This window comes from Pholcus phalangioides, unplaced genomic scaffold (genome assembly GCF_987345545.1).
Source record: "Pholcus phalangioides strain wild (caught in Gottingen) unplaced genomic scaffold, Ppha-v1.0 ptg000042l_1, whole genome shotgun sequence".
Taxonomy (NCBI): Eukaryota; Metazoa; Arthropoda; class Arachnida; order Araneae; family Pholcidae; genus Pholcus; species Pholcus phalangioides.
Genome location: NW_028301628.1, coordinates 9,848,922 through 9,865,334, shown reverse-complemented (window position 1 = coordinate 9,865,334; position 16,413 = coordinate 9,848,922). Strand labels below are relative to the sequence as shown.

Below are 16,413 nucleotides of genomic sequence, written 5' to 3'. Positions count from 1 at the left end.
ATAAACACAACAAAAAGTATACGTACAAACACAACACAAGCACATAAAACACAACAAAAATGCACAGAAACACAAGTATTACAGCATTAGAGTTCAATCATTATTAACACACATGGTGTAATAGCTCCAAAGAAAGGGTAATAGAACAATTTCACGGTGATATTCGTGCTTAGCAGGTCAAACATTCGGAAAGGTATATTTTCATGTCTGACTTTAATTGATGAGCTTTTACGTCGGCCATTATATTGTTGTCCACAGACATTGCTCGTTAAGGAATTTTTCAACATTTTGCATGGTAATATCTCCAAAAATAAAAAACGAAAAATTTTTCGTAATGATATTCGAGTTCAGCAGGTGAAATCATACGGAGTTGTATATCTCTAGTGTTATATCAAGCTTGTTTGTTTTGTTTGTTTTGGACTAGACTCATCTGTGGCAGTGTTATATCAGGCAAAGAATTATTAAGGCTACTTTTCCATAACATTCTAATCTCGACAAGGTGATTTCATAATTCCCCTTGCCACATTTTACTGGAGAACAGTTGATTCCAGAGACAAACTTTCAATTAGACAATGCGTTCAAATAGTATATAGAACTCATATAACGTCATTCTTGTTGCCAGGGGTTGCATACTTATTAAAATATAAAAATTTACTATCTATGTGAACGCCGTCTTTTCAAAAGTCCTTTTAAAAAGTTGTTGCCCTGTCTCTTTTGAGACCAACAAAAAGAACTCCACGTTTCTAAGGGCAATATTCATTGAAATATTTCAATCCAAAAATCGGAGAAAAATTTGAAGATAACATCATAAAACAAGTGTTGCCGTTTAGTTTATGCTGTTCTTTCCCGACTTTTTACAATTATTGAATTCAAATATCTCAGCATGCATTGCACTTGAAATTGACGTATTTGATCATTTTTGTTGCACCACGATCATTTTCTGCACACTAGGGCTAATTAGACCGGGACCTACAATTTATTGCTGAATCCGAACGGCAGCCTTCTTTTACACTCATCGAGAGATTGGTGTACTAACCCTTCGATGTGGGGACTCCCTGCAGTAGCAATCTTTTTCTGCGGTCATATAGCCGTTTCTGGTTTATTCCTGCGTCAGGAAATTTTCTGACATGTACGACCCGGGTATCGAACTCGCGACAGAAAACGGAGAGAAAACAAACATCCTTTAGTACTTCAGGCGAGTATGTTACCGCTGGGCTACCGCGCCCCATGACGGGGGAAGGTCGAAATGCATTCGGATACTTTTCAATTGGGAAAAGTATGGCCCCTCTAGGATCAACGATTCTCCAGTAAAATTTGGCAAGGGGAATTATGGAATTACTGTGTATAAACCCCCCCCCCCCCCAGTTTTCGCTGTTTTACTATGTGATATTTTCGTTGTTTATAGACTTTATATAATGCCCTAAACAACAATTTTTTTAAAGACAAGATGGAAAATTCTCATGGTGATGAAAAATGAAAATATTACATTGGGAATTCTTATTTTGCATCATTTATTTCTCCCCATACATATATAAGAAAGTAGATACCGAAGAATGGTTTTCTTCTAACTAATGCATTCCACGTCCATCCCTCGAGCAAATTTCTACCTAACGTCAAACAGACGCTATATATTTTCTCTTCATTCTTTCTAGCGATTTTATTTTTCGCGATTTTTTTTTTCTTTTTTGTTTTTGCCGCCAGACATAATGGATTTAAATCATTTGTTTTTACGACTTCATTCACCGTTACTTTCGTCTCTCTCTCTCTCTCTCTCTTTTTCTTCCGTTTTTTTCTTATCTTTAAACTTCTGAAATAAAATGAAAAATTCTCCTATATCACTTCCCTTGCTTCTATTTGTTCAAAGTGACGATGATACTCTTCATTTCTTATTTTTTTACGATTTTTTTTTTCTTTTCACTATTTTAGATATATATATATATATATCATGTATTTGTTTTTTCGTATGTACGGAGAGAAAACAAAACCAAAAATAAAGATCAATGAAGCCAACGAAATTTTATTCCAATATCCAAAACATAAAAAGTATTATTCGGGATTAATTTCATTTATTAATGGAAAAGAGATCAAAATTATAGAAAAAATTTAAAATAATGTCTTACTCTAACATTTTATTAATCCTCATTGCTTTTAATTTCGAGAGATTACATAGATTATATTAATGTTGAACTTTTTTTCTATAATCATGGTATGAAAAAATAATTAGGTATTTTAATTAATGAATTTGCGATATTAAAATACGTTTTTTTTTATGGTAGTATTGTGTGGATTCAAATTTTTATTTTAAAATTTAATATCGCCTAATTTGTATTCAAGGTGAATTTTTTATTTCGAATTTAATACATTTTCTATTTATCATTTATGAGATTTTATTTATTGAATGAATTGAATTTTAATTGCATGGTTCTTTTTAAATCAATCGAATCAGTTTTTTTTAATAATCGGTACTGCATATTATTTTTATAATGCATAATTATTAAGTATTAAATTTGTTCGTCGTTATGAATAAAAGTTTATAGCGTATAAAAAAATATTTCGTATGGAATTGTCATCAGCTTTTACAGTGTGCAATGTTGATTATTATTTTAAATTTTATCTAGTGTTTTATCCGACATAATATTTTTACTTGAAATATTTTTTTAGAAAATTGTAACTAATTTATTTAGGAAGTTCCGAAAATTCTGATATATTTTTTGAGAATTTTTATTTAATATTTAGAAAAATATATAAATTGTAATATCATACAAACCTCCACAGTTAATTTTGAAGAAAAATTAAATTTCTTCTAATTTTGTTTATTTTCGAGTAAAAGTTTCATTTTTATTTGTTGTTTTCAAATCTGCGAATTACAGTTCGAAGTTAATAAATTTTGATCCACTTTTTAAATTTTTAGTACGAGTTTTTCATACCTTGAAAACATTGATTTTTTTCAATTTTTTCACAAAACATTTCAGATTCTTCTGCAATTTCAGCTACAAAATTGAATTTTTTTTAAATTTCAATAAAAATAAAACTTTTAATTTCTTAACTTAAATTATAATTGAAATATTCAGTTTTTTTGAAATAGTTAATTCACTTTTTTTCAAATTTTCGATCGTTTGAAATTTTCAGTTGTAACAGGCAAGCTGTTGACAAGGATGTACAGCAATACTTTTATTCACGAGACACGTGAGAGTTAAATTTGTATCGAGAGCCGAAGACATTCTCGAGAGTTCGATTTTAACCTTCATGACGAAGGGTTGTATGTTTCGCAGGTTAATGCAAAATAAAGGAATGCTTCATGTTCGTCGCTTCGTATACACCTCACCAACCGACACACAATTCATTTTTTTAAATCATTAATTAAACTTTTTTATTTTTTTAAACTAATTTTTATTCTGAACTTTCAACTGTAATTAGCAATTTAAAAAAATTTTAAAAAGGTGCATTTTTTAATGAATTTTGATCGAAGTCTATGTTACTCAGTAATCACATTTATTCATTTTAAATTTCATGTTAATCAAATTTAATTTTTTTTCAATATTTTTGTTTGAAATTTTAAAAATATTTCCGATAACAAAATGTAAAATATATTATATAAATTATAAAATATGGAATATATATTATTCAAATTATAAAATGTACAATATGTATAAATATTTTACATCTCATAATTTCACTGGGATTTCTATGGTCACTGACTTACATAATTTCTTAACTTAAATGAACTGTGTTATATAATTTTCCTCTAGGGAAAGTCTCTCACACATTTGTGTTTCATAATTCATAAAATATTTAATAAATACTTTAATACCTTCACAACATTATTACATATAATCTCATAATTCACGTCTTTAACGAATAAATAAGGAATGATATCGTGTCTTTGAAGGATAAAATTGATCAATTCATCTTAAATATACACATATCCGTAAAATTTCCATGTTAATCCTTTGCATTATCTGAGGAATTGGAAGACATGAAACAATCCTCAAGCAACGAGTCATCATAATAATCAACGATGCGAGACTAATAATCAATTTGATCCGAAAATATGCAAATGCGTATTAGAGACTATGACTTACTTAATTCCAAGGATTTCCTTTCCCCCATAAATTTGGATGCGTATGCAGGCTTATCTGGAAACTATAAATTATAAGTTTATGGGCCACCTTCCGTCGTGGAACCACGAATAACGTATTCATTTACGAGCTTGTTGATATATATTCCGTATATATAAATGGATATCTTCGGTAATAACACATTCATTCATGGTTATGGAGCCTTTAGATGGGATTAACAAATTGTTACATAAACCATCCAGTAAGTTATCTTGAAAATAAAGTATGCCAGGTACGCTCTTCTTTCGTTGTCGAACGGGGCAGAAAGCGTATCGGGAATACTTGATAATGCCATACTTTTAGCAGGATTCGGAAATTTAAACTCCGACATTTAGACCATTAACGTTCTGTCTCCAGTACATTTCGCCTGCCCTGACTATGTGACTGACCAAGTAACATAGGCGGAATTAGACTTGGAAGACTGGGAGGGGGGCACAATGATATGCCAATAAATATAATGTATATATATACATATATACATTAAATCAGTAGACTTCACCTTTGACGCTGCCTCCCTGTATCTTCGCCCATGTCAAGTAATTTGTAGAATGACCCTACCTATATGAGTGGCCATGTAAGTGAGTGTGTGACCGGGTGGGAGACCAAATGAGGTGCGATCGACTGTATGAGTGACCGTACGAGTAGGTGAGTGTGAGTGATTGGATGGGCGAGTGAATGACCATGCGAGTCTTCAAGTGAATGACCAAGTGAATGGGTGAGTAAACGTATGGGTGATCAAATGTGACCGTGTGGGTAGAGTGATCGTGTGAATGACCAAATGAGTCCCCAAGTTAGTGACGGTTTTCGAGATCAAGTTTGTGACCGCATGAATGGCCAAGGGAGTGGCCGTATGAGTAGTCAAGTTAGTGACCGCATGAATGGCCAAGAGAGTGGCCGTATGAGTAGTCAAGCTAGTGACCGTGTGAGTGACCAAGCCGTAAGAGAAATAAAGTTTGTAACCGTATTAGTGACCTACACTCACTTGGTCACGCAGTCACTCGCTTGGTCACTGATGCAGCACTCAGACACGCACTTGTTAACTCATACTGTCACTCACCCACTCACTGTTATGGTCATTCAGCCATTCACTTGCTCACTCAAACAGTCATTTACTTAATCTCGGGTAAAATGTACCTGAAAACCAGACAAGGCCCAGGCTCTGTCCTTTGAGGGATATAAGACCTTTACACTATTGGGTTGGGTCTTGTTGTAGAGGGTGAAATGTAACGGCGGCAACATTTCCGTAAAGACTTCACTTTTAGCTGGGTAGATTAGAAATGTGTCGGACAAGTATGTAGATGCTTATAATCTGAGCCGGGTATGCATGATGATACAGAGCTCAGATAAGACTCGGCATATAAACAAGACCCAAAAATATACAGAGTGTCCTATAAGTTAGTGAATAGTTTGAAAACTCATAAAAACTGTAGGAATCAGTATATTTAAATGTTGTTCGTGAAAAAGTTATTCTCACGAAAAGGGATTTTTTGGTAAGGAGGGAAAAATTAGTTAAACTTTCGTCTGTAGAGTACGCTACACGACAGAAGTAATTAGACTTGTTGAACCTTTATTTATTCTTTATTATATTATTACCTTAATTATAACATTTATTTATTCTTTAGTAATTAACCTTTCTTTAATCCCTCTTGCATTCGAAACGTTCGTGGAGAGTCAGCCGGCGATTCGTGGCTGAGGTTAAACAACCTCACTAATATTAGTTTGACCACCAAGATCAACATCACAATGATAACCCTATGAAAGCGCCAATAAGAAGAAAACTCAGAAATCAAATGTTAATCGTACACCCTGCATTTTATAGGAGGATTCATACATAGGATGATTTACATATTTCCAGCGATTTTTATTCTTACAGCGTCCTCTGTTGGTTATAATTTAAACTAACTTTTTTTCTGAACAAAAAAAAGAAAAAAATATTCCTTTTGTGATAATAACTTTTTCTACAAAAACAACGCGCAAATATAGCCATTCCATGAATTTTTATGAGTTTTTAAAATGTTTACGAATTTATGAGTCACCCTGTACCTTCCATTAAAACTTTGACTTGAAACTTTTTTCAATCTATTCTGTATTCTAAACGTTCGTAAAGCGTCAGCTGTTGATTCGTGACTGAAGAAAAACAAAACTTCATCGATAGTGACGTTTCGGACACGAAAGCGATAAAATAAACGCTAATTACTTCTGTCGTGCAGCGCACTCTAACGACGAAAATTTGAGGAAATTTTTTCCCCCGTACCAAAAACAAATCCTTTTTCGTGAGAATTATTTTTTCGCAAACCGCCTTCAAATACAACGAGTCCTACAATTTTTATGAGTTTTCAAACTATTTACGAACTTATGGGACACCCTATATATCATGGAGTTTTGTTTTTATATCCCGAGCCTCACTTGAACCCTGTATCATCATGCATACCCAGCTCACATTATATCTACATATTTGTCTCAAATTTACCAATGCCCGCGACACAATGAAAATGTTATGTAAACGGCGGTTATATATATATAAGAAAATTCAGAAATGAGCTGTTAATCGTTAATCGCCCTCTATCAACAAAAAATTTGTACTGATTTTGTTTTTCAGTACCAAACAAAATTTTCTTTCGCGAGAATAACTTTTTTGCAAATCGCATTCAAACATGAATCATTGCATCACAATATACAGGGTGATTATAAAACAACTATCCCGACATATGGGCCCCTAACTATCATACCATTCACAGAAACTGCATGAAATTTTGGCATAATGTATTTTGAGGTATGCGCTCAAGAATGATATGGAACACAACAGTGTCACTCTAACAGTTACGGTTACAGTGAGAAAATTTCGAAAATATCAAATGGCAACACCAAGTTTTTTGTATTGGAATGCGATCCCCATACTGAAAAACACTAAATAGCGTTGGAATGGCACCTGTAGCACGAAAATCCCCGGAGCTAGGCAAGGAAAAGTAAAAAGGACTTTTCCGTGCACCAGAGCATTAATGTTCGTTTCATTCGTCACACCGTTTCTTCGGCTGAGATCCCAGCAGCCTGATTAGTCCTCCACAAGGTCATGTGGAAAATTTGTGAAACACAATAAAATGCTTTATTTTATGCTGCTTCTCTGTCCTTATTGGTTGTCCTCACTTTTAGCCTATCTACCGCCGGTGATTTTCATGCTACAGTTGCCGTTCGAACGCTATTTAGGGTTTTTCACAATGGAGATCGCATTCCAATACAAAAAACTTGGTGTTGCCATTTGATATTTTCGAAATTTTCTCACTGTAACCGTAACTGTTAGACTGACACTGTTGTTTTCCATATCCTTCTTGAGCGCATACATCAAAATACCTTATGCCAAAATTTCATTCAGTTTCCGTGAATGGTATGATAGTTAGGGGCCCATACGTCGGGATAGTTTTTTTTATAATCACCCTGTATATATATATATATGTCAGACCCATTGCAATGAAATACTCACAGAAAGTATTCACTCAGTTTCTCACTCCTCTCTCATCTAACCCTTAAACTGCTCCCGTCGGTTTTGGCTGGCTCAATCATCTGATTATTTGGATTAGAGACATCTGGTAAAATTCTTAAGTTGTCGTGGCATACGATCATGCGTTCTAGTTTTTTTTTCTTTAATTCTCTGACTAGTCAATGTGTTGTTCTGTTTTCTATGCGTGCGTATATATTAAGGGTAATTTAAGAAAAGTCTGGGTTTTTCATGTCATCTATCGTTTACAAAAATAGAATAATAATAAAATGAATTTTGAACTGTTTGCTAAAAAACAAAGGAAAATTTTTCTGCTTGCTCACGGGAACAAGCATATGTCTCCTAGTTGTTTGCGCGGCTAAAGGGATAACGTGTAGATGCTCCCTTCTGAATTCATAATATGCATGACCCACACATACGGGATTCGTCTTAAGTCCTCTATAACTTCAAAAGTCAACAGGGAGGAAAAACAAATTAGTTCCAAAAATCACCGTTAAATATGGCTGAGATGCAATATTCGAAGCACATTCGTGCAAAATCAGGCTGACAATAAATTGGACGGGTGCACATGCTTCTTCATTTGATGTCACATGTCTGATTTACATTATCTGCTATATATATATATACACATACACACACACACATATATATATAGCATGTGTGTCAGTGTCATCCATTGTCGACTACTTTGTAAATTATTATATTTTTGTTTGAAAGGAAAAAAAATTCAATTTACTTCTGATCTCATTCGTTAAACCATAATTTTTTCGTTATTTATTTTTCTGAATTAATTTGTGAACCTTCAACAAACTTCTTCAGAATTTTTTTACATAAATTGATATGTTTTACATTTATTAATGAAGAACTTCCATTGGTTTTAAATCACGGAGCTCTCAATAATGGGAAAAGCACCATTTTATTACAATTAATGATGAATTCAATTATGAATTTTGATCCTTGATTGGATACACACCGAGAAAAAGCAACTAGCCAAATTAATGATAATTTCCTCTTTCTTTTGCAGGTATATCGTGGAGGACAGTTCGCACCAATGCAGTGGACACCAGACAATCAAACGAGAGGGTTCACAAACACAACAGTCGAGCCATGGCTACCAATACTAGCCGACCAATACCAGAAGAATGTAAAGACTCAAGCTCTATCGCTCCAGAGATTCGCCGATTTCGCCAAGATCCGTAACATTCACAGACTGAACTGGAACTACAAGCTTCCTTTGAAAGACCAGCAGCGGTTCGAGCTGGAGCGACAAAATAACGAAGGCTACAAGTTGAAGTTCTGTGCCAATTTCGGTCAAGTCCCTTTCTTTGAGAAGTTCTCGGACAAGCCAAAGGAACTGCAGGTTCTCGCATCGACGACGGATTTCAACAGGTCTTGCAGTAAAAGTGTTAGGTGCAGCGGTTTCGTCGTACGCACTGGAGAGGCTTTCGCAGCTGAGCTCCACATCTGAGGCGTTGGAACATTTCATGAACTCGATGGGTTTATCGATGGGATCCATTATTTGATTGAGAAAATCATTTCCGCAAGAGCCATCAATGATTTCATTGGCAAATGAAACAAAATCATCATCATTTTTTTTCACGGCAGACGTATCATTGGAAATGGATCCAGCAGTCAAGGCGAGAGACAGTAACATTGAGGTTTTTATTTGCTTGTCTATGGCTCAGAACGTCTGACAACACAAATGTCTTCAATGTTTTCGTTTTAATTGGCTGAGATTCGTAACATACACGGCGATTTCATTGGCTGTATGAGACTTGGCTGGCAAACAGTGTCGAACATCATTCGAACGCTTCACGGACAGTATTATTGCCAGTGAAATTGAACGGCAATGTCTGGACAGGCTGTGTTCTAACTCTGTTCGTGTCGTAATATTGTATCTGAAGAACACTGCATGATAAATATTCCAATGTTCATGTTATAAAGAGAAGAAAAAAAACCACTGCACGTTCTTTGAGCAACAGTTCCTTTGATTATACGAATATTACAGTGTTGTTCATTGAAATTTAATCCAATACCCATTGTTGTCCGTTATGACTGTTGTAATGTATAAATATGGAAACTGTACAAAAGAAAAATATCGTCAATTTTTTTTGGGGAGGGGGAATGATATCTGTTTCAATGAATGACCGTATCCCGAGAGCATTGAATGATACAAATTAATGATGAAATGTATAAATATACAGATAATTTTCAATCAAAGACAAATTCATTGTAAAAATCGAACATTGAAATTGCAGCCATCACCCTAATGCTAGTTTTGGACTCGAAAAATGCAGAACTGTTTTGTTGTTTTACCTGTGAAAATAACTGTCACTTGATATGCGATAATCCGGGGAAAAGTAGCTTAACTGTGTACGGGCCATGTAGTACTTTCTCAAGAGCCACTTAAGAAAAGAAGATGGACCCCAAGTGGTTCAACAGCTTCATCATGAATGTTCCATTCAACGTGAAGATTCGAACCTTACCCCTCCCTGGAACGGCATCTCTATCCATTCAATACATTACTCAAATACTGCAAGGATAACCATTCTAGATGTCCACGTGGACGCTTGAGATTCTATATACAAGCAACTGAGAACTATCAATTTTAAATGCCAATTTAATATTGAAATACTCCACACAGAAAATTTCGAACTCGTATATTTTCACAACCAATACAAATTATATAATAATCATGAATATATATTGTATATGTATAATAATAATATTCCGACTACACACGCGAGATGAATTATTTGTATGGATTTTTGTCTCTTGAAAAAAAATGTCTTCTTGAATCAGTATTTGAAAAATCATGTAAATAGATGGTCAAATAAATCGCTGTTTGTTTGTAAATTGATTTAGATCATAGTTTCCCAAACTTTTCGTTTCATCGCCCCCTTTTCCAATTTTTCGCCCCCAACTCAAGAGCCTACCCATAGGATCCTATACTAAACACCCGAGCTTCTACCGTCCCCTCCCCCTGGAATCTTCCGTCGCCCCCAGGAGGCGATATTGTCTGCTTTGAGAAACAGTGATTTAGATCCTGTGTGATAATCGTAGGGCAGCGTTTTTCATAATTTTCTATCCGGCAGCACATTTGAACCTAGTTATACAGTAAAACCTGTACGAAAAACGGAACTTCAGTAGACTGAGATAATATTCTGTTTTAGGCCGGGACTACACTGTAAAAGTTTCATAAAAGTATATAATAGCAAACTTTAGAAATTCAACCAATAAGCTGATCGATTACATTCGAGCAAATGCAACCGAACAGTTTATTGGTTGCATTTTTCAAGTATTACAAAATCAAGTTCACAAAACTTTTATAGTGTAATCCCGGCCCAAGATTTACGGCGGAATGCGGAATGCAAGGAATTTCTCGCCGAGTCCTGCCCTCAGGGCTATTACAGCGGCTTACGAAAGGCCTGGCAGCTAAATGTCAATGGGCCAAGAAATAAATTTCTTGACCCAAGGGCCATGGTCAAAATTAGGTCGAATCCGCTAATGAAATTTAAATTTTCGTAATTTTTTGCAGTGGTGCACAATAGTGCTGGGGGAGAAACTTTAGAAGACAATGCGACAGGAATATGCGCTGAGATGAATTTGGAAGAGTGGATCTGAATCTCGGAATTAATAAAATTAATTCCGGAGTTGAAAAATGCCGTCACAACCCCAAAAGGTTAGTCGTTTTAGTGAAGAAGTAATGCTGAGGAAGAAGGCCGGAGAGACTGGACCTCGATGATTGGACCGCTGCGTTCAAGCCCTGGGATTGGCTGGACCTCTCTGCTATCCAGGATCTGAAAAGAAAGATAGGAAAAAACAAAGTTCCTAGGCGGTGGGAAAGATATGTTAGAAAATAAATGTAAATGTTAGTTAAATGAAAAAAAAAAAAAGATTTTTTTTTTTTTTTTTTTTAAGTTTTTTTGAAGTAGATTTTTTAAGAATTTTTGAAAGAGGATACCATGAAAAGGAAATAGCAGGAAGGACCTGAAACAAAAATAGGCTTAAGTTTCGGCGATCTTCCCACAGAGTTTCTCGGCCAGGTTCGAAAAGTCTCTAAATAGTGACAGAGAGATACCATCGGAAATGCTTTCTTCAGCCATGATCGAGATTAGAGTTCTAATTTCGTTGACGGATTTCATTGCCAATTTTTCGAAATTTCTCGGGCGGCTTCGAGACGTCATGGGAGAGGCGACGGTAGCTGGTTCCTTCTGGACCGGATGCTTTGCCGGGGGCTGTTCTGCTGCCGTTTGCGCAGGTGTGCCCAGCGGTTCTGCCGCTTGAGACGTGTTTTGCTTTCGGAGAAAAGCGTTGAACTTTAGGAGCACTGGCCGAGGTAAGAAGGCATTTGCAGTTTTGGTCTTGCTCCGGGTAAAGGTCTGGGACGAGATGGTAATGTCCTTTGCAAGCTGAGTCGAGGGTTTTCGGGATTTTCGAATTTTTAGAAATTCGGGACACTTGCGATAATTTGCTGGGTGTGGACCGAGACACAGAACACTGGTCGGCGTATCCCGTCCTCGCACTTTGCCGCATAGCCCGGGCTCATGAGTGTCCGTGCATTTGACACACCTGTAAGCGTTGACGCAGGTTTCAGCGAAGTGCGAGAACCGAAGACATCGTCTGCATTGAAATTCCTGGAAGTTCCTGATAAATCTTTCCACGGTGATTTCTAGATGTGAGATAGATTTGAGCTGGAGGATCTTGAAGTTAGCCTCGCTTTTTCTGAGTGTGATTCTCCATGCTATGGACTTTGTTTTTCTGAAGACCTCAACTTTTTTCGTTGAAAAGCCAAGTTGGCTGAGGGCGGTCTGTATGTCCTTTAGAGGGGTGCCCGGCTCAAGACCCCGTAGCAGGACAGCGAAAAAGTCTGTTTTTTTTTCCTTCGGTCTAATAAGAATACGTTCATTCTCAAGCCACTTTTGAGCAGCGGTGAGATCATCTGCTGAGATGAACGAAATGTTGATCTGGTTGCCGTCTAGCTTAGCCGAGTAAGGACTGTAGCATATCCGGGCAAGCTGAGCGTCGGTTTGTAGCCATTTTCCGTTGCAACCAATCGAGATGGTGAGGTTCTGTAAGGCCTCGTTCGATTGGCAGAGGGAATCTGTTGGGCCAATGGCAGAAGAGCACGCTGCTTTCTCCACTGGGGATGCCATATCACCCGCGGAAGAAGCATACGGGACCGAATTTAGCACTCCTGGATCAGTGGTTAGGTCCATCTGTTGTGCTGGTTCTGCGATTACCTCTGTCGCTAGGACAGGATTTTCAGGTTCAGCGTGTTCATCTGAAGATGGAGCCTGATCAGCAGATCTAGAGAGAGAGAGAGAATGGGTAGCTTCTGGCGTCGGAGTGCACCTGGGCTCCCGGTCTGGACTCATTTCTGACCTGTAAAGAGAAGAATCGCTGACCTCGTTCGTCTCCGGTTTATTCGGATCCGTGAGGGTTTCGTTCGAGGGCTCCTCGTAGAGGACACAGCTGGTGCCCTCGAAATCTTTTAGCCTGACCACCAGGTCCCTTTCATAGCAGGTGCTATTGTGACTAATGACAATTTCCATGAGTTGTCGTTCCAATTCGCACCGGATCTCGTTGGTGATCCAGGATTTGGCATCCTTGGCAATGTCTATGATGAGGCTCACGGCCTGGCATTGAAGATGAGGGTCGTCAGCCGTTTCCTCTCTGGAGCGTAGTTTGAAGTCACGCCGAGTGGAGTCCACCTCCGCGAAAAATTTCGACCATGCAATTGAGTGCTTCGAAAAGGATTCGTGATGCAGTAGGCATTTGTGGTTCCTCACGGTGGCAGGCGCCGGCTTAGGTGCGGCTGGCTTCGGCTTCCTTTTAGTTCTGGCCATGTCCGAACCTGAAATGAAAAAGAAATGGCTCCCTAGTTGGAGCGAGCAAGAGCACGTCCGTCCCCTTCAGAATCTGGGGCGCGAATGTTTTGAAAATTTTGATACGAAAAAGACAGATTTACGTCCTATAAAGGAGCAAATAAAATCACTCAAGCCAGGTTTACCTCGGAGTAGGTTTCTACAGCGAGTGTGCAGCGTGAAAACGCTGATTGGTCGAAAAAGCTGAATTTTTGATTTTTAACCAATCAGCGTCTTCACGCTGCACACGGCGCAGAAATTATACTCCTAGGAAAACCCAGCTTAATCATTGAATGGACTATATTTTGAAGACAGGTTTCCGTCTCATACAGTGTCCGTCTTAGATAGGTTTCGTTGTACTTACACAGCACACTTACATCAAGATTTTGAAAATTGCACATTTAATTACTTAATTATCAACAATAATCGAAGGGCTCAAACAATGAAGAGGCAACTTTACGTGCTTTTGACAATAGTTTTGTGGTGAGATTCGATTTGTATTTTATCTCACAGATGGCGGCACTTGTAAAGCCGATGCCATTGGATTGTCGCGCGGGAAATCGCAAGAGAAGCGATCAAACCATCAAGAGCTTAACATGTCGCTCCGTAGATTTTTTTATTTCGTCTTATGTTTCGTGTTGTAAATAAATAATTATTTTAAGAAATTAATCAATTATCCTGAATCCATCATTTTATCCAAATCACGCAACCTCATAACCCAAAGTATGGTGACCGCGGACTTCGAACAAGTTCCAGTTTCTTCACTGCAGCACGAGGCAATCTACTGGCGTTTCCCGTGAGTGAACTTTCGCTTTCCGGAACTTGACATCACTTTTCCTGGATTTTCATCATGGAAGTAAGTGCCGTTCAGGTACCACTTTTTAACCACCATGATCCAGCGCTGTGGTTTATCATGTGTGAAAGCACTTTCGCTCTCGCTGTTCCGAAACCGATAACCGAATCTGTCACAAAGTACAACTATGTTGTCGCGAATCTGCCTCCGGAAAGTGCGGCTCTTGTCCGGGACATTCTCGTTAATCCGCCGGCCACGGATCCGTATGAAAGGCTGAAATCGGAACTGATTAAACGGTCGAGCGAGTCGTCGTCCACTCAACTTCGAAAGCTCTTAACATGCGGGTCATTGGGAGATCGGAAACCATCCGACATTCTCCGCGAATTGCGACGACGAGCGGAATCGCATTCTGTCTCCGACGAATTGCTGATGGAGCTTTTTCTCCAACACCTACCGGCATCAACTCAGTCCATTCTCGCTGCTGTCACTCCACTCATTCTCGAGAAAGCTGCTCAACTCGCCGACAAAATTCATGAAGTGAACCCTCATCATGTTGACGCAGTTGAGAAACCGCAACAGCCGGATTCCGTCGCGCAACTTCGGGACGAAGTGGCTCAGTTACGCCGCGAGTTGAAAAACATCCTGCGTTCGCGCAGCAACTCTCGCCAACGTACCTCACGTGCGCGCAGTCCGCATCCACGATCGGAAAACTGCTGGTATCACAAGAAATTCGGCAACAACGCCAAAAAGTGCGTGTCGCCGTGCAAGTTTCAAAAAAAACGGGGCGGGCGAGGAGTAATCGCGACATGCTCCTTGCCACAGGCATCTCGTCGCCTTTTTACCATGGACAGAAATTCCAAAATTCGATTCCTGATTGACACTGGATCCGATGTTTCTATCCTTCCGGCATCACCATCACAACGACGCCGCGACGCCACTATGAAGCTCTCTGCTGCTAATGCTTCATCCATTAGTGTTTATGGTCAAAAGAGGGTGACATTAGATTTCAATCTCCGTCGTAATTTCACTTGGACTTTCCTACTGGCTAATGTTTCCACACCCATCATTGGGGCAGACTTTCTGTTCAACTTTGATCTTGTTCCGGATCTCCGACGACGATGTTTGCTGGATAGGACAACAAAACTCAATACTGACTGTGATCTTCACATTGCAGAAGTTCACTCAATCAAACTCATCGAAGGTGACACCATCTACCACAGCCTTCTCAGCAAGTTTCCCGACATCATCAAACCACCACAACCAGGACAACCTGTGAAACACTCTGTCGTGCATCATATTGAGACTGTTGGTCCACCTGTGCATGCCAAACCAAGACGTCTAGCTCCTGATCGATTGAAAATCGTGAAGCAAGAATTTCAGCAGATGCTTGACCTCGGCCATTTACGACCATCTAACAGCTGCTATGCATCACCTCTGCACTTGGTCCCGAAAAAGGACAGTGATGAATGGCGTCCAGTTGGTGATTACCGAGCTTTAAATGCACAGACTGTGAAAGACCGGTACAGTGTTCCAAATGTTCTGGACTTTACATCTGAATTGCATGGTAGTAAAATCTTTTCCCATATAGATCTCATTAGGGCCTATCATCAGATTCCTATACATCCGGAAGATGTCCATAAAAGTGCTATTATCACACCGTTTGGGTTGTTCGAGAGCACTCGAATGCAATTTGGCCTTTGCAACGCTGCAGCCACATTCCAAAGGTTTATTGACGAGGTCACTCGTGGACTTCCATTTGTATATGCCTTTGTTGATGACATACTGGTAGCCTCGAAATCACCAGAAGAGCACATCGAACATCTAAGGTTGTTATTCGAACGTCTGCAAATATATGGCCTCAGCATCAAGCCCTCTAAATGTGTATTTGGTGTTTCATCAATTGAATTTTTGGGTTACCAAGTTTCTGGATCTGGCATCGAGCCTTTAACAGATCGTGTTGATTGCATCCTGAACTTTCCTAAGCCAAACACCATCACTCAATTACGACGTTTTCTTGGTCTCTTCAACTTTTATCGTCGTTTTGTGCCCAGAGCTGCACACATCTTAACACCTCTACACAAGTTTTTGGAGGGAATAAAAAACAAAAAGAAATCCAAAAGAGCTACTCAAACCAAGCCAGCT

At 38.4% G+C, this 16,413-nt stretch overlaps 1 protein-coding gene across 1 annotated transcript in view; it reads left to right on the top strand.

Moving 5' to 3' along the window:
• The window catches only part of LOC149064455 (maltase A2-like), a 109,494-nt gene extending 99,891 nt beyond the window's left edge, over positions 1 to 9,603 (top strand). The window contains exon 5 of the mRNA XM_089255031.1: positions 8,636 to 9,603. Coding sequence (XP_089111157.1) covers positions 8,636 to 9,079 — 444 coding nt within the window. The 3' untranslated portion in view covers positions 9,080 to 9,603. The remainder of the gene's footprint in view (positions 1 to 8,635) is intronic.
• The last annotated feature ends 6,810 nt before the right edge of the window (positions 9,604 to 16,413 follow it).